Source organism: Miscanthus floridulus, chromosome 3 (assembly GCF_019320115.1).
Source record: "Miscanthus floridulus cultivar M001 chromosome 3, ASM1932011v1, whole genome shotgun sequence".
NCBI classification, from domain to species: Eukaryota; Viridiplantae; Streptophyta; class Magnoliopsida; order Poales; family Poaceae; genus Miscanthus; species Miscanthus floridulus.
Window position 1 is genome coordinate 140,027,269 of NC_089582.1, and position 22,240 is coordinate 140,049,508.

Below are 22,240 nucleotides of genomic sequence, written 5' to 3' on the forward strand. Positions count from 1 at the left end.
GGCCGAAAGACAAACAGAAAAGGCAAGAGAGCCAACGAATCGTGTGTACTGCTGTACTTGCAAAATTTGAAAAAGGAGCCCACGGGCCAAATAGGTTGGTCACAGGTTCACAGAGCGCAGATCACGTGCGTCTCACTGAGCGGTGGCCCAGCCTCAGTGCGCCACCTTCCTGCGCGCTGACAGGTGGGCCGGTGTTTGAACGCGGCTAGTATGGAGGAGGCGTACATGCCTGTCAGAAACGAGAGGGGCATTTCCATTCCTTCGTTTCAGTGCTGCAAGCCTGCAACGGCCTCTCTCTCCTCCCTCCCTCCCTCTCTCTTCCATACATCTCCTTTCAATCCCCGCCGCTTCTCAGTCCCGACCGTTTGCGCCGCTGGAAGGTTCTGGAACATTCTGAGATGAGGAGGAGCAGACGCCAACGCAATGGAGGAGGAGGAGGAGGAAGTGGCCAGCGCGGTGTAAGGGTGGCCGTTGCCTTCGCCGTGCTGCTGGGCTGTGTCATGGCCCTCGTCGGCGGCGCCGCCGCGCAGGCCCCCCGGCTCCCCACCGACTACGAAACCCTCAGCGGTATGGTAACGCACCCCAGCATTCCAGCTCTACAGCTTTCTCGGCGCGTGTCGTCGTCTACTCCTCTGCTTCCCTTCGTGCGTTTGTTCCTATACGACGGGGGCGGTGCATGCTTTCCGCGGGGTCTGTAGCCGGTGGCAAACCCAAGCCCAACTAGGGCTTTGGGGATACTTGTTCTAGAATGTTCATTCAGGCCACCTCTCTTTCGCTGACGATTTAGGTGCTTTGTTTTCTAAGACCTTAGTAGCAATTTGGTTATTGCTTCTGCAAATTCCAGAAATCAGCTTCGGTTCTCTTCTGTCTCTGTCATTCATGAGTTGAAATGAACCTCGTATTTCATCAAAAAGAAAAAATTGAACCTGGTAAAATTAATCAAGTGGTTATCTGGTAAAATAAAAAACCACGGCAACAATCATGAGCATCTGTTCTTTCTCCAGGCGCCGCTCCACTTGTGGTCGCCAAAGGTGGTTTTTCAGGAGTGTTTCCAGATTCCAGCCAAGGTGCCTATTCTTTCGCGATGATCGCCAGCGCACCGGACACAGCCATGTGGTGTGACGTCCAACTAACAAAGGATGGTGTTGGAGTCTGCCTTCAGGATATAAATATGAAAAACTGCACCACTGTCGACCAAGCGTACCCCGCGAGGGAGCGGACCTATGTCATCGATGGCGTGCGCAAAACTGGATGGTTTGTTTCAGACTTCACCATTGCTGAGCTTCAGTCTGTATTTCGTGAGTACAGCAATACCACTGCAACTCTGTAAACCTTCCGTTTAAAGCGATTCGATCATTGCATAATCTCTGTACATCTCAGATGTGTAGTAATACAAACTAAGTAATAGCTTGAGAAACACCAAGTACATGCACACATTCCACTAGACGCACCGCCAGGTTCACGAGTCTTTGAAAATCGTAACAGAATACCATGTTCTGGTTGGTTTTATTTTGTTCTATATAACTAGTTTTACATTATGGGCATCTTGAGTTGTTTGTGTTGACATTACTATTACTATTATTTTTATGTTTGTTTGCTCAAAGCATTTCTACGATTATGCGCCTTTTATGGCCTACAAATTAATTTTAATCATGTAAGCTATACTTCTTAACCGATTATCTACTTTATTGAGCAGTAACACAAGCAATTTGGTCTCGCACTGAGAGATTCGACGACATCTATCCTATTGTCAGTGTTACTGACTTTCGGTCCCTTGTCATGCCGTCTCCTGTTTGGTTGAATGTCCAGGTTGAATTATTGTTCTTGGAACTTAACCAGAATTTACTACTGCTGCTGTTATACTATCTTCAAAAGCTAATTTCGTTTTCATATGTATAGCATGGCATCTTCTACAAACAACATGGTTTGGACATGAGGAACTACATACTTTCAATCAAAAAACGTGTATCCATGGATTATATCTCATCACCTGAGCTGGGCTTCCTCAAAAATATATCTGGAAGAGTTGGTCGCAAAACAAAGCTTGTGTTTAGATTTCTTGATAAAGCCCTCTTAGATCATTCTATAAACCAAACATATGGTTCACTGTCGAGTAACCTAACGTTTATTAAGTCTATTGCATCTGGCGTAATAGTACCTAAGAGTTACATTTGGCCGGTGACAAAGGATAACTATCTACTACCATCCACATCAATTGTCACAGAAGCACACAATGCAGGGCTGGAAATATATGCCTCTGATTTTGCCAATGATAGAATTATTCCCTATAACTACAGCTATGATCCGTTGGCAGAATACCTGAACTTTATCAATGATGGTGGCTTCTCCGTCGATGGTGTACTGTCAGAGCACCCAATTACTGCATCAGAGGCAATTGGTAGGCTACTAACTTTTGCATTAGTACATGTTAAAGATCCAGCTACACTATTTTATCGATTCTGACCTTTTCAGCCTATGAACTATGTCCTCTGTTCTCCTATGAACAATATTTTGAATTTTCACGTTTACTAAGTAAAAGGCATAATATTACAATCCTCCATTGGAACTTGTCTTCTAACGCCTCATGTTAGACCTGAGTATTTTGCGGTTTGGGGCGGGGCGAAAAAAAAGCCCGGTTATTTCGGGCCGAAAAAGTCCACCCATGATCGTCCCACTGGGCAGGTCGGGACTATTTTTTTGGGACGGGCCCGGGCCTAGGCGGGCCACCCGCACAATTTACGGTGTAAAATAGCAAAAAAAAGTTTTTTGGGCCAGGCTCAGGCCAAGAATTTTTTCTGGGTAGTGGGATCTCTGCCCAGGCCCTGTTCAGTAAGGTTCGTGGGCGGGCTAAAACCCATCGGGCTCGGGCCAGGCCTGCGGGCCGGGTCGGGCCAGGCTCATTTTGCTATACCTCATGTTGATATTAGATTGTTTTGTCCCCTCATCCCCCATTTAGTCTTATAGTGTTCACTGTCCAGTGATTTTATTATTGTAGGGTTTAAAGTAACTTTACCGTCTTTTAAGATATGTCTGTGCCCATCGCGGAAACATCGTGTGATGTTTAGTTGTTTTTATGGACAAATAAGTGACATATTTTTAATGCATTTGAATCTCCTTATCTGCAGGTTGTTTTACTAAACTGAATTCAAATAAGAATGATCATGGTACGTATCGTATAGGAGTAAGGCCTACTTAGTAATTGTACCGTGATGGTTGGATGTCTTATATTTGTATTTAGTTTAAGTATTTATAATTCTTTTTTGCAGGGGAACCCTTAGTTATCTCACATAATGGTGCTAGTGGAGACTACCCGGACTGTACAAACCTGGCCTACCACAGTGCAATTGATGATGGCGCAGATTTCATTGATTGTCCTGTTCAAGTGACAAGTGACGGAATTCTTATGTGCATGAGTTCCACTAACCTGCTTGACACCACGAATGTTCAGAGAACAACTTACAGCTCTCTTGTTTCTGTTGTTCGGGAAATTCAGCCTCAACCAGGAATCTTTACATTCAACCTCACTTGGGCCGATATTAACAGTAATGCTTTAAAACGTGAGTTTGTTTTGTAGCAGTATAACATTACAAATACATGAATAGCTCATAAAAGGTACAAACTTATAATTATCCTTTTGACTGGCCCTTTATATACAGCCAAAATATCTTCCCCAGTAAGTGGTTATTCTCTTGTAAGGAACCCAAGGTACACAAATCAAGGGAAGTTTTTGAAGTTATCTGACTTTCTAGCAATCGCAATGGATAAGGACTTGTCCGGTGTCATGATCATCATTGAGGTGATACTTTCGCTCGAAGTTTTGCTTATTTGCTTATGATCTCAAAGAATTGAACTTTTCACCTGATTTTTGTCTCTCTATTATGATTTTGTGATACATGCCGGTTTCGTTCAAAAAAAGTATGACTATGTTACGAGCAAAAGTTCACCAGATAGTTACCTTGTTGGTCTCGAGATCTCCCTCACGGGTGAGCCGACCGCTCACCGGTGTTGCCGACCACACACTATGGCTAGAGGTAAAAGAAGGGAGGAAGAACAGAGCACACACAAAGCACAAGCGCCAGTATTGCCCGAAACTCTGTAGAGGAGATGGCAAAACTGAACCCACTCGCTTTACTAAGTTGCAGTGGGAAGCTATATATACAACTCTACCCATCTAATCCTAGTACACAGATATGCCATGCTGTCATGCTGCTACAGTGACTGGATATGACAACAGGGCTGACTTTGGCGCCTGCCCCTGCTGTGGCTACAGTGTGGCAGGGGAGCCTTTCGGCGCCTGCCCCTGTCGCTCGTTCAGAGATGGGAGAGCAGCCGATTACTTTACAATTCTTTTCCTAATCCTGCTGCTAACCCTAGAACCTCCACCACGTCGATCATCTTCTTCAGCTCCGTGAACCGAAGGCGTCCGAGCGGCTTGGTGAGGACGTCCATGAGTTGCCGACCAGTTTCGACGAACTCAATGACGATCTGTCATTCATCGACACAATCCCTGAGGAAGTGGAACTTGATGTCGATGTGCTTGCTCCGGTCGTGGAGAACCGGATTCTTCGCGAGGGCGACGGTGGGCTGGTTGTCCACCATTAGTGCTGGTGGGTGAGCTTCCACACCGGTCAACTCGCCCAGCAGCCGGCGCAGCCACACAGCTTGGCACGCCGCTGTGGCCGCCGCCACGTACTCTGCCTCGCACGTGGACAGCGCCACCACCTTCTGTTTCAGCAACAGCCATGAGATTGGAACTGACTCGAGGAAGACGAGCAAGCCAAAGGTGCTCCGCCGTCCGTCGATGTCCCCCGCCATGTTTGCATCGCTGAACACAGTGAGCTGCAGTCCACTTTCGCCGGTCTTGGGGAAGACGATCACCTGATCCACCATCCCCTTGACGTAGCGCAGCAGCCGCTTCACCGCGCCCCAGTGATCCTCTCGGAGATCCTCCATGAAGCGGCTGACGTAGCCCACGGCGAACGCAATGTCTGGCCTCGTATGGACTAGGTAGCGTAGACCGTCGACGATGCTCCGGTAGAGTGTTGCATCTACCCTCGCCGAGGTACTGGCCTTGGTCAGCTTCAGCCGCTCCTCCATCGAAGTCACGTACGGCTTGCACTTAGCCATGCCGCTCCGCTCCAATAGCTTCGAGGCGTACGCGCTCTGACCGAGCGTGAGCGCCTCCTCCCCTTGTCTCACCTCGATGACGAGGTAGTAGGAGAGCGCACCGAGATCGCTCATTCGAAAATGAACCGCCATCTCGCGCTTGAAGCTGTCGACGTCCTCCGCACGTGTGTCAGTGACGATCAAGTCGTCCACATACACGCCGACAACGAGCTCCTCCTTCCCTGTCGCCGCGTGTAGAGCACGTGCTCGGTTGCGCACCGCGTGAACCCAAGCTCGCCCAGCGTGGCAGTCCACACTCGCGGGGCCTGCAGCAGCTCGTAGAGCGCCTTGCGCAGTCGGAGCACCCTGTGCTCCACTCCCTTGACGGTGAAACCTAAAGGTTGCCTGACAAAGACCGTCTTCGCCAGCTCGCCGTTGAGGAAGGCCGATTTTACGTCCAGTTGATGGACGCACCAGTCCTTCGCTGCTGCCAAAGCCAGCAGCAGTCGGATAGACTCCATGCGCTACCAGCGCAAAGACTTCCTCGAAGTCGATGCCCTCGCGCTGGACAAAGCCTCGGGCGACGAGGCGCGCCTTGTGCTTGACAATAGCGCCGCGCTCGTCCCTCTTGACCTTGTATACCCACTTCAGGCCGATCGGACGACATCCTGGAGGTGGATCGACGAGCTCCGAAGTCTCATTTTCCTCGATCGCCTTCATCTCCTCCATCATCGTCCGTCGCCAATTTGCATCGCACTCGGCCAGCGCGAACGTGGGTGGTTCCTCTGTAATGATGAGAAGCAGCTTTGGGTCATTGAGCAGCCGACCCGTCAGGCCTGAGGACCCTGTGTCACCGACGATGTGGTCCAGCCTGCGGAACCACACCTCCTCATCGTCGTGGAAGGCATCCACGAACTCAGTGATATCGCTTGAAGGTGAGGCGAACTTGATCGACGTCGATGGAATCCCCTGTTCCGCTGGAGTGGTCGGCACAGCTCCTGGAGTGCTCGGCACTACTCCTGGACCGCTCATCACCACTCCTGGAGTGGTTGGCACCTCTGCAGGAGTGCTCGGCTCCAGTCTTGGAGTGGTCGGCACCACTGCAAGACCTCTCGGCTCCGCTACGGGAGCATTCGACACCCGTCCTAGAGTGGTCGGTACCCCTCCCGGAGTGCTCGGCTTTGTTGCTGGAGTGGTCGGCACCTCCTCTCCAACGTCTCCACCATCGTAGATAACCAAGTGCTCGACGACCAAGGTGCTGGTGAAGCCGACAACTTCCTCTGTGCCCGGACTGTCCTAGTCCTAGGCCGTCTTCTCGTCGAACATGATATAGCACGAGACAACCACCTTGCCTCCGCGTGGGTCGTAGGGCCAGTACGCCTTGGTAACTTCCTCGTAGCCCAGGAGCACCATTGGTGTGCTCCTGTCCTCTAGCTTGGTGAGGACCGGCTTCGTCTTTCTGACGTGGCCGATGCAGCCGAATGGCCGAAGGAAGGACACGCTCAGTTTGCGCCCATACCAAGCTTCGAACGGCGTCACGCCCTTCAGGGCATTTGTGGGCGCGGTTGAGGATGAACATCGCCGTGGTCATCGCCTCACCCCAGAACCTTGCCGGCATGCTTTTGGCCTTCATCATGGATCGAGCCATGCCGACCACTGTCTGGTTCCGCCGCTCCACCACCCCATTCTGCTGTGGCGAGTACGACGCGGTGTGGTATCGTACCACACCCTGATCCGCGTAGTGAATTCGCCAGTGTGATCAGTCCGCAGCAGGCGCAGCTTCATGCCGCTCTCCGTCTCCGTGCGCGCCTTGAACTTCTTCATCGTCTCCGCCGCCTCGTCCTTGCTCGTCAGGAGTTGCAGCCACATATAGCGACTGCAATCATCCACGAGCAGGAGTCAATACCACTGACCACCGTCTGTGGCTGGCGTGATTGGCCCACAAAGATCGTCGTGGACGAGCTCGAGAGCGTCGGCCACACGATACTTGGCTGCCTTTGGGAATGACAGCCTCCTCTGCTTCCCGACCAGGCAGCTGTCACACAGCTCGCCTACGTGCGACGTCGCCATCAGGAGAGTGGCCTCATCATCCTCATCAGCCTACGCTAAATGAGCCTCAGCCTTCTCCTCCTGCTTGCGATTTGGGCACTCCTTTGCCCAATGGCCCGTCTTCCCACAGCGCCGGTAGGCGTTGGGGTCGACCTTCTTCTTCTTCTTCTCCGAAGAAGTCTTGCCGCGGCGCTTGCCATCACCACCGCGGCTGGAGGAGGCTTCCCCGAACTTCTTCCGGGCAGCCCACTCCTCTGTCAGCAGCAGCTTGCCGCTGTCCGTCGTTGTTGTGGCCTGCTCCATGAGTTCGTCCACCGCCTGCAGACGGCTGTCGCATCCTCAATGGTGAGGGTGGACAAGTGCAGCATCGTCTCTATGGAGAGAGCGATCTGGATGTACTTCACCGACACGGAGTGTAGGTACTTGGAGACTGTCTCTTCTTCGTAAATGGTGACGCCGTGGCTCCTCAGCTTGCTGACGAGCGACTGCAGGCGAAGGGAGAAGTCCTCCACCGACTCACCATCCTTGAACTTGAGGGTGGCATACTCCTGCTTCAGCAGCTGGGCCGCCGCCTTCTTTGCGTGGTCGGAGCCGACGTGCATCGCTGCAATGGCCTCCCACGCCTCCTTAGCAGAGTTCTTCGCCCCAACGGCTCCCTGTACTCCGCTGGCACAGCAGCGAGGATAGTCTCCAACGCTTACATGTCGTATTCTTCGTTGTCGGTGCCCTTGTCAATGACATTTCAGAGCTGTCGGGCTCTGAACTTGACATTCATGGTCACCGCCCACTCGTCATAGTTGGTGCGAGTCAGCATCAGCCAACTGGTGCCGCTGACCTCCCGTACCGTGCGCACGACGACCTCCTGTCGTGGCTGGGCAGCCATAGCAGCGCCGCTGCTGTCGCCCATCTGCAAACCGTCCATCATCGCCAGCGGTTAGTCCGGCGACGGCGCTTGTACGGCTCCGATACCACTTGTTGATCCCGAGATCTCCCTCACGGATGAGCAGACCACTCACCGGTGTTGCCGACCACACACTATGGCTAGAGGTAGAAGAAGGGAGGGAGAACAGAGCACACACAAGCAAAGCACAAGCACCAGCGTTGGTCGGAGCTCTGCAGAGGAGATGGCAAAACTGAACTCGCTCGCTTTACTAAGTTGCAGTGGGAAGCTATATATATAACTCTACCCATCTAATCATAGTACACAGACATGCCATGCTACCATGCTGCTACAGTGACTAGATGTGACAGCAGGTCTAACTTTGGCGCCTGCCCCTGCTATGGCTACAGTGCGGCAGGGGAGCCTTTCGGCGTCTGCCCCTGCCGCGGCTACAGTGCCGCAGCAGGGAGCCCTTTCGGCGCCTGCCCCTGCCGCTCGTTCAGAGATGGGAGAGCAGCAGATTACTTTACATACCTCTCAATATGTTGATGCATAATCTGTTTTATGAAAGAGCCCATCATATGTTTTATATTGACAAGTGATATAATTTGCTAACCGGTTGTCATCTCGATGAGTTCTGCTACAGTTACTAGTATAGACATTGCTTCTATAAACCTCTGCAAAGATTGTATTTTTCCCTTGTGCCTTTCCAAATATTCTACTCATCTTTCCAGAAGTCAAATGTTATCTTAATAAATGGAATTCTTCCTTCATTGATCAATCTGTCTTTTGTACTACAGAATGCTGTATTTTTAGTAAATTCATTGGGAATTGACATTGTTGATTCTGTAACCACTGCCTTAAGTGCTGCTGGCTTCAGTAATCATCCTACCAAGGAAGTTCTGATCCAGTCAAAAGATAGTGCTGTTCTTGTCAAATTGAAGCAGCAGAAAACAAAATGCAAGCTTGTTTACACTCTACCTTCAGGCATCGGGGATGCTTCTAATTCTTCATTGAAAGACATTAAGCAGTTTGCTGAAGCTGTAGTTGTGGACAGCAAATCTGTTTTTACTCTAAGTTCTGACTTTATCATAAGACAGAACAGTCTTGTGCAAGATCTGCACTCAGCGGGGCTAGCTTTGTATGCAGAGGTGTTCCGGAATGAGTTTGTAGCACAACCGTTGGATTTCTTCGGAGACGAAACTGTGGAAATCAATTACTATGTTCAATCATTTAATTTATCAGGCATCATAACTGATTTCCCGAAGACAGTCAGAAGATACAAAAGTAAGTCGTCTCATTTGCCATATCATATGTGCATATAGTTCACTATCTTGCAGTGTTTCATTTTCTTCCCGGCTGTCTTCAGTAGTGAAGGTACAAGTTTCACGGGTATGAGTTGGGGAGTGCTTCCAGGCCTCGAGTTGTAATATACTAAAATTCATTATTATATTTCTTCTTAATGCACAACTCTCTGTGTATTCTCAGGAAAAGAAAAAAACATCTACATATAGTGCGACATCATTTTGCTGCATTAATAGCGTATGATGGAAAATAGCATGGGAACATGGCTAGTGGTGTTTAGGTCATTTTTTTCAAGTTTTCACAGTGATGGTGTCATTTCTCAACTGCACAGTTTCATGTAACTTTATTTAATTAGTAGGCTAGTAGCTGCAGTATTTATGCTCAATTTTCTGACAGCTGCATACTCTTGTATTGCCAGAAAACACTTGTACAGTTCTGGGAAAGGATATGCCCAGCTACATGCAGCCTCCTCAGGCTGGCTCGCTTGCACAGTTTCTCCAAACCTTCAAAACCCAGCCGCCATCTCTGCCACCAATGCCGACACTGAGTTCTTCAAGCGTGGAGGAGCCACCTCTTCCTACTGTTGCGTCAAGAGGTGTATCTGATGGTAGTTCCTCAAGGGGCACCAGAACTCCTAGCACACCTTCTGATGCTCACACGGCTACTGTAAGTGCTGGCACGCTACTTGTGATGGTTTTCGCAGCTCTGCTGATCTGAGAAGACACATGAGACTGTATAGTAGACGACTGAAGCTAATCTGATCTCCCTTGGATTCGGGCAAGCTTTGACTGGTGGTCTGGTGCTACCACAAACTTGTTTTCTTGTTGGACTGTGTCGTAGTAGTACTCCAATTATTTTAATTAGCAGTTGCCACACTGTAGGCTACTAGCATTTGGTTTTGTCATGGAAGTTCGAATTTGTTTTTCGTTGGAAAAACCAACGCCCACCCCTATCCTATCTCAAAGTCTCCCTTTCTCTTTTCGGGAGCAGAGCTGATCAAGATGTAGTTACTCTAAGGGCCTCTTTGGCAGGGCTCCGGCTCGTCTGAAAACAGCTTCGGCTCTGGCTCCTCTGAAGGAGCAGCTCCTCTAGAGGAGCAGGAACCGTTCTGAAAAACGTTTGACAAAACGGCTCCTCCTGTATTTCTAGAACAGATGAAAGATGTTGAATGTCCATAGTGACCCTACTTTATTTAACTTGGTTGTACATGTGATTTATGCTTGATGTCACTTTGTGATTCGATTGTCCCAAATTAACAAGATTAACTGGTAATAATGTTTTTGGGAGTACAGTAACGTTTACAAAAGTAGGCATGATATTGGTTATAATTAAGTTAAACATATTTAATATATTTTTAATAAAAAATGAGGGAGACACCATTTTGGGCCAAGGCCCATACCATACGACCTGCATCAGCTCTGTCCTCCGGTCCTTCCTTCCATGACCGCTCGCAAGCGGCCGCTCGCATCCGGTGCTTGCGCCGCCATTCTTCCACGCCGTGCTCGCTCGCCCTCTCCCACGCCGCCGTCGCCCGCACCTGGCACCTGCGTCGCCGCTCTCCCACGTGTCATGTTTGCCCTCTCTCACTCATCGTCCGCTCGCGCCGCCGCTCGCCGCTACAGCACCGCCGCCTCCTCCTGCGTAGCCGAGCACGGAGCATGCAAAGAAGGGCGCGAACGTCTTTTCATCCGACATCGTTAGGCGGAGCCACGTGGAGCTACGTTTCCAGGCTCCTCCTCGCACTACACAAAACAGCTCCGGCTCCCGAAGTGCTCCGGCGGAGGAGCCATTTTGGACAGAGGTGTTTGGTACAGCTCCTGGTAAGATGAGATTGAGTTCAACAAGTGTGAGTCGTTCATTTTATAGGTCAAAAGGCTACGATCACTTGTTACTTCCCAAATATATGTTTATTTCATTACTTATTTTTGGAAAATAGGATAAATAAAGGAAGTTTTAGATATAATAAAAATCTTTTTCTAGATATGATTGATGCATTTAGAATACTTTTTTCTCATGCATGTGATCTACTCCCTTCGTTCCATTAAAATGTCGTTTTTTAAACTTTTTATTTAACCCTTCGTCTTATATAAGATAAATAAAGGACTAACAATCCCGGTACTCGTCTTCCTAATCTTCCCCTCCCTGGAGCTCTAGCTATAGGAGTAGTTATCACGTGCCCCAGCCTACATGTGTGTTTGGTTGCGTAGCCAATCCTTAGCCTGATTCTCTGGAGTCAAGATGAACTTGTTTGATTGGTTGTAGGTGGAGATTTTTTTTATTTTTAACACTTTTTATAAAACTAATTTGAAATCTAGCACTGTTTAAATTTTATTTTCAAAACAAATATTTTTGGCCGTGTCTATTTCCCTGACGGGAGAAACGCCTATGCCTCATCATGTATGGTGGCGCGGCAAGAGGCATGACGTGGCGATGACCGGGTCGTTGACCGGTGACATGGCAAGTCCGCCGCACCACTGATCCGGCAATGACGCGCCACGCCACGTGGCGTGGCAAGGCGGTATCTGATTTGACGCGGGTAAAGCCTGCACACTACAGCAGAAGGCAGCAGCGCTGCGGAGTGCAGTAGCATCTCTCCTCTCACATTTCTCTCACCTCTCTCCCCTCGCGTCACTTATAGCTATGTTTGGTTGGGGCTAGCTGGCTAGTTGGGCTGGCTGGCCCCCTCACATGGACACTGTTCCAACAAACCAGCCAACAGTACTTCTCTCTCACATAAATGAACTAGCAACGATACGAACCAGCCAACCGAACAGGCTGTATAAAGATGGCAATGGGCGTGGTACCCGCGGATACTACCTTCTTACGCCCGCGCCCGCCAGCTAAATCTCTCGCCCGCGCCCGCGACCCGCCACGGGTAACAAACCACGCCCACGCCCTCCATCCGCGGGCATGCCCGTGTGCCCACCAGGTTGAGCATATACATAAACCATAGTACATTACAATATATATGAAGATACAAATTCACAGCAAATCGTGTATATATACATATATTTGCTGGTAGGTCCCACATGTCAGACCTGTGGAGCGGGTCTGGCAAATAAGTGGGCGAGGATAGCAAATTTCTTTGTCCGCGAAGAACTATCCTCTAGGTTCAGGATAGTGCCCGCGCCCGTGCCCGCGGGCAAGAAGTGGTGCCCGTATCCTTGCCCGTCGGGTTCCATACCCGCGGGTATGCGGGCATTCTGTGCCCGTTGCCATCTTTAGTCACTTAACAGTGGATTTCTCGTACTTTCAAAATGCAATATCTCACAAACTAAAAGTCTGTTTTATAAATCGTTTAAAGATTATTGCTGGAAATAATATGCCAAACAAAATGAGATCCAACAAGGATACGTTTTAACAAAGTTTTCAAATGTGGGCCCCATGTGCAACTTTTTTTTAGTGTAAAAATATAGTCAATAAAGGTTTTGTTTTATAAATTTAATTGCAAGGGATATATAGTACACACATCACAAAAATGATAAACTGCTGAGAAGATATAGCCATTCAAATTTTCATAAATTACAAATGTTGAAGCAGTATCACCGAAGATGCCGTCATCATGAAACGACGAGGCACAGTATCACCGAAGATGCCGCCATCATGAAACGACGAGGCACCAGCACCAGCCCCCCGGGCCCCGGCCTAGCTAGCTAGGTTACTTATGCAAGTGCAAGCGTCAGGGTCACCACTAGCACTCTAGCAGGTTCATCCGTTGCATAGCAGTTTGCTGTGTGTGTGCCATGTACGCACGCGTGGCGGCCGGGCGACGTGACGGCGGGTCGAGTCTAGGAGGGCCTGTGTTGGACGGCGAGCTGGAGCGTCGCGTAGCGTAACTAGCCCGTTGGGCGAGGCAGCTAGCTGCTTCAGCACGTTCGGGTGGCAGGTTAATATCATTGTTTTCGTAAAGAAGAATTACTAGTTAATTTATGTGGGAGAAAAATATTATTTTAACTGAAAATTTACGATGGTTTATGATAAGTCACGGTCAAATGAACAGGCTATAAACAGACTTTTGGTTTGTGATCATGAAGCTTCGATCAATCGCTCGGATTGGGATCGTCGGCCAGTCGGACGGGGCTGATTTGATGTGAGCCACGAGATTTATTACCGGCTGGTGATAATCGAACGGGGCCAACGGGATCATCATCATGCAGGTTTGAAAGCCACTGAGTGCATGTGCGTGCCCAACTCTCAATCTGTGCTGGTCGGACACTGCGTTCTAATTTTTTTATTTTATTTTTAAAAGGTACGAACACCTGGGTTTAAATCCTGATGGATAGCATCTCACTAGACTATCTTACCGTTAGACCATATGTCCATTCGCTATAGTATAGTTTTTTCACTATAGAAAATGTGTGGGCAGTCTGAGCCTAACCAACTTTACCCGTAGGATGGTCGTGGACAGGATTTTTCTAGGCCGAAAACGACTCCCCCTTTTTTTAGCTCAGCCAGGCCTGGTCCAAAGTGCAAAAAAGATGCACGTGCCGTTGGGTTTGGTATTTTCAGGCTTGGTCGGGTTTGCTGAGCTGGGCTACTGCAACAAGCCTGCTGGAGAGCCCTTCAATTTCTTCTTTGCGTGTGTACACCCCCTCAATCACTTATGCACTCCGTAGCACTCAAGCACTGTGATCCGTTGATCCATCAAGGCAAGCGCAATTGAGGCATACAGTATTGACTGTCACACATAAAAGTTATCATCCACGTAGGATTAGATGCACAACCCAAGATTTAAGTATGCAGCCTCACCACAATAAAAAAAGTGCACGTGACGACCTACAAAAAGCACGGTTTGGAAACATGGCACATCTAGGCCTCCATCTGGTTGCCATCAACTGCACCTGCAGCCATAGGGAGCTACAATGCTTCAACATTTGTAATTTATGAAAATTTGAATGGCTATATCTTCTAAGCAGTTTATCATTTTTGTGATCTGCGTGTCATATAATACCCCTTGCAATTAAATTTATAAAACCAAACCCATATTGACTATATATTTACACTAAAAAAAGTTGCACATGGGCCCCACATTTGAAAACTTTGTTAAAACGTATCCTCGTTGGATCTCATTTTGTTTGGCACATTATTTTCAGCAATAATCTTTAAACGATTTATAAAACGGACTTTTGGTTTGTGAGATATTGTATTTTGAAAGTCTGAGAAAATCCACGGTTAAGTGACGCGAGGGGAGAGAGAGGTGAGAGAAATGTGAGAGGAGAGATGTTGCTGCTTGGTGAGTGGTGAGAGGATTGATGCTACTGCACTCCACCGCGTTGCTGCCTTCTGCTGCAGCGTGCAGGCTTTACCCGCGTCAAATCAGATGTCGCGCCATGCGGCGTGGAACAGGCGTTTCGCCACGTTAGAGAAATAGACACGACCAAAAATATTAGTTTTGAAAATAAAATTTAAACAATATTAGATTTCAAATTAGTTTATCGAAAGTATTAAAAATAATAAAAAAATTCTAGGTGGACTTGGGCCTGGCTTTGGGAGGCCATCCCTACGCCTCTAGCCAGGCTACGAAAGAACACAGGTAGAGCTTGTTTTTCTAGGGCCAGGCGAGCATGCGGCGGTGGCCGTGCTCTCCGTCGTCCTCGTCGTCAATGGTGTCCGTCCCTGCTCGTCGTCAATGGTGGTGGGCTGGTGGCTGGCGCGGCAGAGTGCGGGGGTGGGCTATGCAGAAGAGGGTCACGACGGCGGCAAAGCGCCCGTGGTGCACCAGGGTGGCAGGGGTGCGGCCCTGGCCTCGCGCGGCTAGGGGCATGAAGAGCGGCGGTGGGGTCACCTGGCATGCAAACGACGACAAGGTCTCACGAGAACGACAATGGAGCTCTGACAAGGACGGTTGGGGGTCTCGATAGAGCTCGCACAAGGACGACCACGGAGCTGTCCACGCTGGGGTTGCTCCGCACCGACACACTGCCACTGGGCTGCGTGACCACCGCTGGCGCGCCGTGCTATTCGATCTCTGCCTGAGCTACGTCACCACCGCAACACATGTTCGATGAAATGCCTGGAAGGGGTAACTTTACCGGCTGGAAGAGGAGGTGATTCTATTCAAGCAAAACCAGCTAACCAAACACATCAAAACTTAGTTAAGCTCAAGTAAACACTCCAACCAAACAAGTGACTTTGGCTTGTGTTAACCTGGCTAAGTCTAGCCTGGCTCAAGTTAAACGGGAAACACACCACTATATATTGGCCGGTACTAGTACCGCCAGAGGGAACAGGCTGGAGCAGTGCAACTAGCGATCGAAAGACACATACGCAACACACAAAGCCAGCCCGCCGGTCGTCAGCGACGATCCACTCCGGCTGGCCGGGCGCCGACCGAAGCTAAGCATTGGGCGGCGATGGAGGCGGCGGGGAGTGTTAGATGATAGGATATCTTCTGTTGATATGACAGGATACGGCTGTTGTAACTTAGCTTGTAAGGCAAGCGTATGTATCCCGTGTATCACGGCATGATCTGTTGAGATCAGCATGTAGTCTGTTGTACACCATGTTTGAGTATAAATACATGAGCCGAGAGCCCAATCAGGGTAATCTCGTTCCCATATTTCTTTATATGGATACCAATGGTGGAACCATCTGTCGCCAATGCGCCGCTCGCCTTCGGCCTTCTCCCTGTCGTCTCGGAGAAGCTCACTCGTGGCAACTACAACATGTGGCATGCCCAGGTGTCATCTGCGTTGAAGGGGGCTCGTCTCGTCGGCTACATCAAGAGCACGACCGCACCCCCGCCCGAGTTCCTCGAGGGGGACTCATTCTCCCCCGCCGATGGAAAGAAGCTCACTGATGGCAAGGAGCCGGAACCACAACCAAATCCGGCGTATGAGAAGTGGGTCTCTCAGGACCAAATCGTCCTTAGTTACCTCTTCTCATCCCTCTGCAAGGAGGTCTTCGGCCAGGTCGCGATGGCGACCACCATGGCGGAACTATGGGCCGCGATACAAGATCTTCACGCCTCACAGTCTCGAGCGCGCGTGATGTCTACACGCATGGCCCTAGCCACGACGAACAAATGGACGTCGTCCGTGGGGATTACTTCATCAAGATGAAGGGCCTCGCCGACGAGATGGCTGCGGCAGGCCGCAAGATGGAGGACGAGGAGCTGGTCTCGTTCATCCTCATAGGCCTTGGTGATGACTTTGACTCCATTGTGTCTGCGGTGGCAACGCGAATCGAACCGATCTCCGTCGCTGAACTGTATGCACAACTCATCAGCTACAAGCAGCGTAAGGAGATGCATGGTGGAAGTTCTCAATCCTCTGTCAATGTGGCCACCAAGGGTGGCCGTGGGGGGAACAATTCCAACCCCAACCAGTCCCGTGGCCGCGGTGATGGTGGTCGTGTGGTTTTTCGCCGCGGCGGCGGTGGCCGTGGCAATGGTGGTGGAGGTGGTGGTGGTCGCAATTTTTTGTCCGGCGTCTTCTACCAGCTCTGTGGCAAGGAGGGCCATACTGTGGCATGCTGCTTCAAGCATTTCGACACCACATTCACTGAACCACCGCAAAAGAGTGCATCGTCGGTGACCACAGCGCCCTATGGAGTGGACACCAACTGGTATGTGGATTCTAGAGCCACAGATCACATAACCGGTGAACTAGAGAAGCTTTCCTTCCATGATAGGTATTGTGGAGGAGAGCAGGTACACACGGCCAGCTGGGCAGGTATGAAAATTGATCACATTGGTCATAGCATTTTGCAATCCCTAGTTCATGATATTCATCTAAATAATGTTCTCCATGTTCCTAGTGTCAATAAAAGTCTTCTTTCAGTCCATCGTCTTGTTAAAGATAACAATGATTCCTTGAACTTCATCCCAAGCATTTTTCTCTTAAAGAACATGTGACGAGGAGAATACTCCTCGAAGGGCGATGTGAGGGTGGTCTCTATCCGTTGAAGCCTCAATTGCACACACCATCTCCATCGAATAAACAAGTGCTTGGTGTCTTCAAGCCCACTACCTCCTTGTGGCATAGCCGACTTGGTCATGCCTCTGCTCCTATCGTTCAGCAGATTATTAGTCATCATAAGCTTTCTTTTTCTAGTAGTTCGAGCAATGGTGTGATTTGTGATGCGTGTCAGATGGGAAAGAGCCATCAATTATCTTATCCTAAGTCAAACAGTGTTTCGTCTAAACCTTTTGAGCTTGTTTTCACTGATGTATGGGGACTGGCACCAACTTCTATGGGTCAGCGTTCTTATTATGTTAGCTTTATCGATGATTATAGTAAGTTTACGTGGATCTATTTGTTGCGTTATAAGTCTAAAGTCTTTCAATGTTTCCATGGTTTTCAGAACATGGTTGAGCGTCAATTTGATCATAAGATTCTTGCAGTTCAATCGAACTGGGGAGGGGAATATTGGTCCCTTAACTCCTTCTTCAAACACCTAGGCATAGCTCACCATGTATCTTGTCCACACGCACACCAACAAAATGCATCCGCTGAACGTAAACATCGCCACATTGTCGAGGTTGGTTTGTCCCTTCTTGCACATGCATCCATGCCACTAAAATATTGGGATGAAGCGTTCTTAACAGCTGTTTTTCTCATTAACCGTCTTCCATCCAAGGTCATTGTCAATGACACACCACATGAGTGCCTCCTCGGTTCACCTCTAGATTACACTTTTCTTTGAACATTTGGGTGTGCTGTTTGGCCAAATCTTTGGCCTTACAACACCAAGAAAGTACAATTCCGGTCAAAACGCTGTGTTTTCCTTGGGTATAGCAATCTACACAAGGGGTTTAAATGTCTTGATCCCTCAACAGGTCGCATATATATTTCTCGTGATGTGGTGTTTGATGAGACGGTGTATCCTTTCGCTCAACTTCATCCCAATGCAGGAGCTCATCTTCGTGCTGAGTTTTCACTTCTTCCCGATATTCTCCAAAACCCATCATCGGACCTTGGGGACGTAAATTTGCTTGATCAATGTCTGATTAATTCTGACCCTACTAACGCTATGGCAAGCTCCTCTACTGCTGTGGATGAAATAGGAACAAACCTGGCGCAAAATGATGGAGAAACGACGCATTTTGAGGGTCATTTCATGTACCCCTCTTCCTCATCGCATAATGACAACGGGGCACAGGATCAGGAGGTTATTCTCCTGCTCCTCGTACCGGGTTGGCGACGGGATCAGCTTTGGGGTCGGGGTACCCTGGTCCTGCGCTGTTGGGCCCTGAATCCTCTACATCGACGAACATCGGGCTACAGTCTTCGCCGCCATCGCCTCCCACACTGGATCTGTCGCTTCCAGGAGATTTGTCTCCTAGATCCACTGCGGCGGGTGCGCCTGAGCTCTCCCCCATGCCAGCTGCTGCGACTACAACGCCTACACCTCCTCTGCATCGGCATGGCACGCGTCTTCAGCACATGATCACCAAGCCAAAAGTCCGTTCAGATGGCACTATCCAATGGGGGCTTCACAGCTTCGCTGAGCCAGAGGAGCCCAAGAATGTGAAGGCTGCTTTAGGAGATGCACGATGGGTTTTGGCCATGGATAAAGAGCATACTGCTTTGATGAACAATCAGACTTGGCACCTGGTTCCACCGCCTAAAGGCAAGAATATTATAGGATGCAAGTGGGTTTACAAAGTTAAGAGGAAAGCTGATGGTACTGTTGATCGGTACAAAGCACGGCTTGTCGCCAAAGGATACAGGCAGCGATATGGGATAGTGGATACCTTTAGTCCAGTAGTCAAGGCTGCAACCATCCGACTTATTTTGTCAGTGGCAGTTTCCAAAGGTTGGTCTCTGCGACAACTTGATGTTCAAAATGCCTTCCTTCACGGCATGCTCGAAGAAGAAGTATATATGCGCCAACCTCCGGGGTATGAAGACAAGAGGTTTCCAAATTATGTTTGCAAATTGGATAAGGCACTATATGGTCTCAAACAAGCACCACGTGCTTGGTATGCACGTCTATGTGGCAAGTTGATTCAGTTGGGCTTCACACCATCGAAAGGTGATACTTCCTTGTTTTATTACAATAAAGGGCAAATTACTATGTTTGTGTTGGTATATGTCGATGACATCATCATAGCAAGCTCTTCACCAGACGCTACAAAGGCTCTACTCATGGATCTGGAAAAGGAGTTTGAAGGATCTAGGAGATCTTCACTATTTCCTTGGCGTAGAAGTGAAGAGAGGGGTGGATGGCTTAATATTGTCGCAACAGAGGTATGCCACTGATGTTGTGAAGCGGTCGAATATGGGCAACTGCAAGCCGGTGGATACACCCATCTCTACTTCAGAAAAGCTCAGCATCATAGAAGGGACTAGTCTCGGTGAAGAAGATTCAACAAGGTACAGGAGCGTTGTTGGAGCACTCCAGGACCTGACACTCACTAGGCCTGATTTGTCCTTCGCATGTTAACAAAGTGTGCCAGTTTCTTCATTCACCAACTATAGCACATTGGAATGCGATGAAAAGAATCCTACGGTATGTGAAAGGAACTTTGACCATGGGTCTAAAGATCAAGAAATTGAACTCAACTCTTGTCAGTGCATTTTCTGATGCTGACTGAGCAGGCTGTGTGGATGATAGGAGATCAACTAGAGGGTTTGTAGTGTTCCTTGGTCTGAATCTTATATCTTGGAGTGCTAGGAAACAACCTACTGTGTCACGGTCTAGCACTGAGGCAGAATATAAAGCTTTGGCCAATGCAACAGCTGAAATGATGTGGATTCAGAGATTGTTGACAGAACTTGGAATACCACACTCTCCAGTTGCTCGGTTGTGGTGTGACAACATAGGAGCTAAGTATCTGTCAGCTAACCCAGTTTTTTCACGCAAGAACAAAGCACATCGAAATAGATTTTCATTTTGTGCGTGAAAGGGTAGCACAGAAGCTCTTGGACATCAGGTTCATAAACACCGATGATCAATTGGTAGATGGATTCACAAAGCCTATCACGGCATCTAAATTGAAGGAGTTTAGATTCAATCTCAACCTTGTTAGTGGCTGAGATTGAGAGAGGGTGTTAGATGATCGGATATCTTCTGTTGATATGATAGGATACGGCTGTTGTAACTTAGCTTGTAAGGCAAGCGTATGTATCCCGTGTATCACAGCATGATCTGTTGAGATCAGCATGTAGTCTGTTGTACACCATGTTTGAGTATAAATACATAAGCCGAGAGCCCAGTCAGGGTAATCTCGTTCCCATATTTCTTTATAGGGAGCAGCTCATGTGGAGGACGCGGCCGGGTTGTCGCAACAGCCATCACATCGTCACCAGAGAAGAAGGTCAACCGTTTCGTTCGCGTCGTCGCGCTGATCGAAAAGCTGGGCAACGCGCTCGGGACGCTGGTCTTCACATGGGGCCACCGTCGTCCTGTTGGGCGGCTACCCGACGGTGCTCGGCCAAGGCCAAGGCAGCGACTTTTGTTACGCGGTTCTCATCGTTTGTCTTGAAGCCCTAAGGTAAGCATGACCTACACTAAAGTAGATCTCTTGTATAAAATGTTTGTTCAATAAACCATAAAATCGAAACAGGCATAAGTGTATATGACCTTTTGCCACTAACATTAAATTAGAAGAGTATCCATTTCCAGCCTAGAAGGCCTAATGCGAAATACAATAAACATGTAAGTAATATTCAGTGGTGTATATTAAACACGAACTGGAGCACATGAGCATTCCATTGAAAACTAAAAAGGCAAAACACATAACTGTTCATCAAATACAATCCATTGAAAACTGATGAAAAGGTAAAAACATAGTCGTTTAAAAAAATATTCCATAGAAAGCTGAGCATAGAGCACATAACTTCAGCAAAATTCATAGCGAACCAGAACATTCCAAGCCGCCCCACCTCGTGCAGGGAGGTCGTTGCCAAACTTGTCATTTGTCTACATTATATTGCACAGCAGTGAGTACGTCGTCACCACCCGACACCAGGCCAGTTCAGTCTTTTTATTATTATATATAGGAGTAGTATAATAAAGGTGTAGTATTATACCAGCCACGGGGGTACCGTACATCGGAGTAATAATTCATGCAAACATTTGGATTTTAGTTAATTTCAAAGTTTCCACACGACTCATGGGTATGTTTTCTGAAATTTAAAGGTAACTTTTGCAACACACACGTAGTTTATTTAGATGTGATGAAATTCCAGTGAAAGAGAATAAATACGTTTAAAACACCATAAAGCATATTATCTTTTAAGAACATACAATTAAATTAATTCCATATGCAAACATAATAAATAAAACTTATATTACATTTTCAGCTAAGAAATATAAAGTTAATTTGTCATATTGAATCTTGCTAGGGACGAGCAATTTGACTGTAAGCATGTGCTCTCATATGAACACCGAATAAAGGAAGTTGTTACATCAATTTGATTTCTTGATGAAACTTTTGGGCATTATATATATATGGACTAGGAAGATGTCTCTCAAACAAATATCAAATATAGGAAACAATTATTGTTTTTTATGAAAAATTGTTGAGGTTGTTATAATAAGAATGTGGTTTGGTCCCTTGCAAAATTTTAGATTTTTTCAAGAATATTTGTGTATTATTGATTAAAAACTATTATCTAACTACAAAAAACTAGGTGCTAAAGTATATAAACATTTAATTTTTTTCTCCCAAAACTCACATAAGACCTGAAATGCATGTGTGTAGTCACATATATATTTGTTTGCCATTTAAAGATTTTTCATAGCACATGTATTGCAAATTTTAAGCAATTCCAGTTGTCATAAATACTTTTAATTCTGGAAGCCCCATTGCCAAAAATTATAACGAAATTATTTATGAAAGAAAACGTAAGGAATAAACTTTAATATTTTCATTCATGAAAAAAAGGTACAGTTAACACCGAAGTAGAAGAGTATTAGACACTTTCTTTCCTCTAACTTTGAACTATATAC

The 22,240-nt window shown here is 47.9% G+C and overlaps 1 protein-coding gene and 1 non-coding gene across 4 annotated transcripts; both read left to right on the forward strand.

Moving 5' to 3' along the window:
• Nucleotides 1–252: 252 nt before the first annotated feature.
• On the forward strand, nt 253–10,342 carry LOC136547225 (glycerophosphodiester phosphodiesterase GDPDL4-like). 3 transcript variants are annotated; one of them, XM_066539188.1, is made up of 9 exons: nt 253–567; nt 1,005–1,298; nt 1,697–1,809; nt 1,900–2,398; nt 3,126–3,164; nt 3,267–3,557; nt 3,657–3,796; nt 8,836–9,322; nt 9,759–10,342. In XM_066539188.1, the coding sequence occupies exons 1-9, from the start codon at nt 399–401 to the stop codon at nt 10,055–10,057; spliced, it is 2,331 nt and encodes a 776-aa protein (XP_066395285.1). In that variant the 5' UTR covers nt 253–398; the 3' UTR covers nt 10,058–10,342. The 3 variants fall into 3 exon arrangements, with proteins under 3 accessions (XP_066395285.1, XP_066395286.1, XP_066395287.1); XM_066539189.1 differs by lacking the exon at nt 3,126–3,164; XM_066539190.1 differs by lacking the exon at nt 1,005–1,298.
• Nucleotides 10,343–16,436: 6,094 nt separating this feature from the next.
• Nucleotides 16,437–16,575, forward strand: LOC136547773 (small nucleolar RNA Z247). Its single transcript, XR_010781729.1, has one exon. It is a non-coding gene; the product is annotated as a small nucleolar RNA Z247 (small nucleolar RNA).
• Nucleotides 16,576–22,240: the final 5,665 nt, after the last annotated feature.

Coding starts and splice junctions, on each gene's coding strand:
- LOC136547225 (XM_066539188.1), top strand. CDS start 399: ATGAGGAGGAGCAGACGCCAACGCAATGGAGGAGGAGGAGGAGGAAGT. Junction 568..1,004: donor CGACTACGAAACCCTCAGCG/GTATGGTAACGC, acceptor TTCTTTCTCCAG/GCGCCGCTCCACTTGTGGTC. Junction 1,810..1,899: donor CTGTTTGGTTGAATGTCCAG/GTTGAATTATTG, acceptor TCATATGTATAG/CATGGCATCTTCTACAAACA.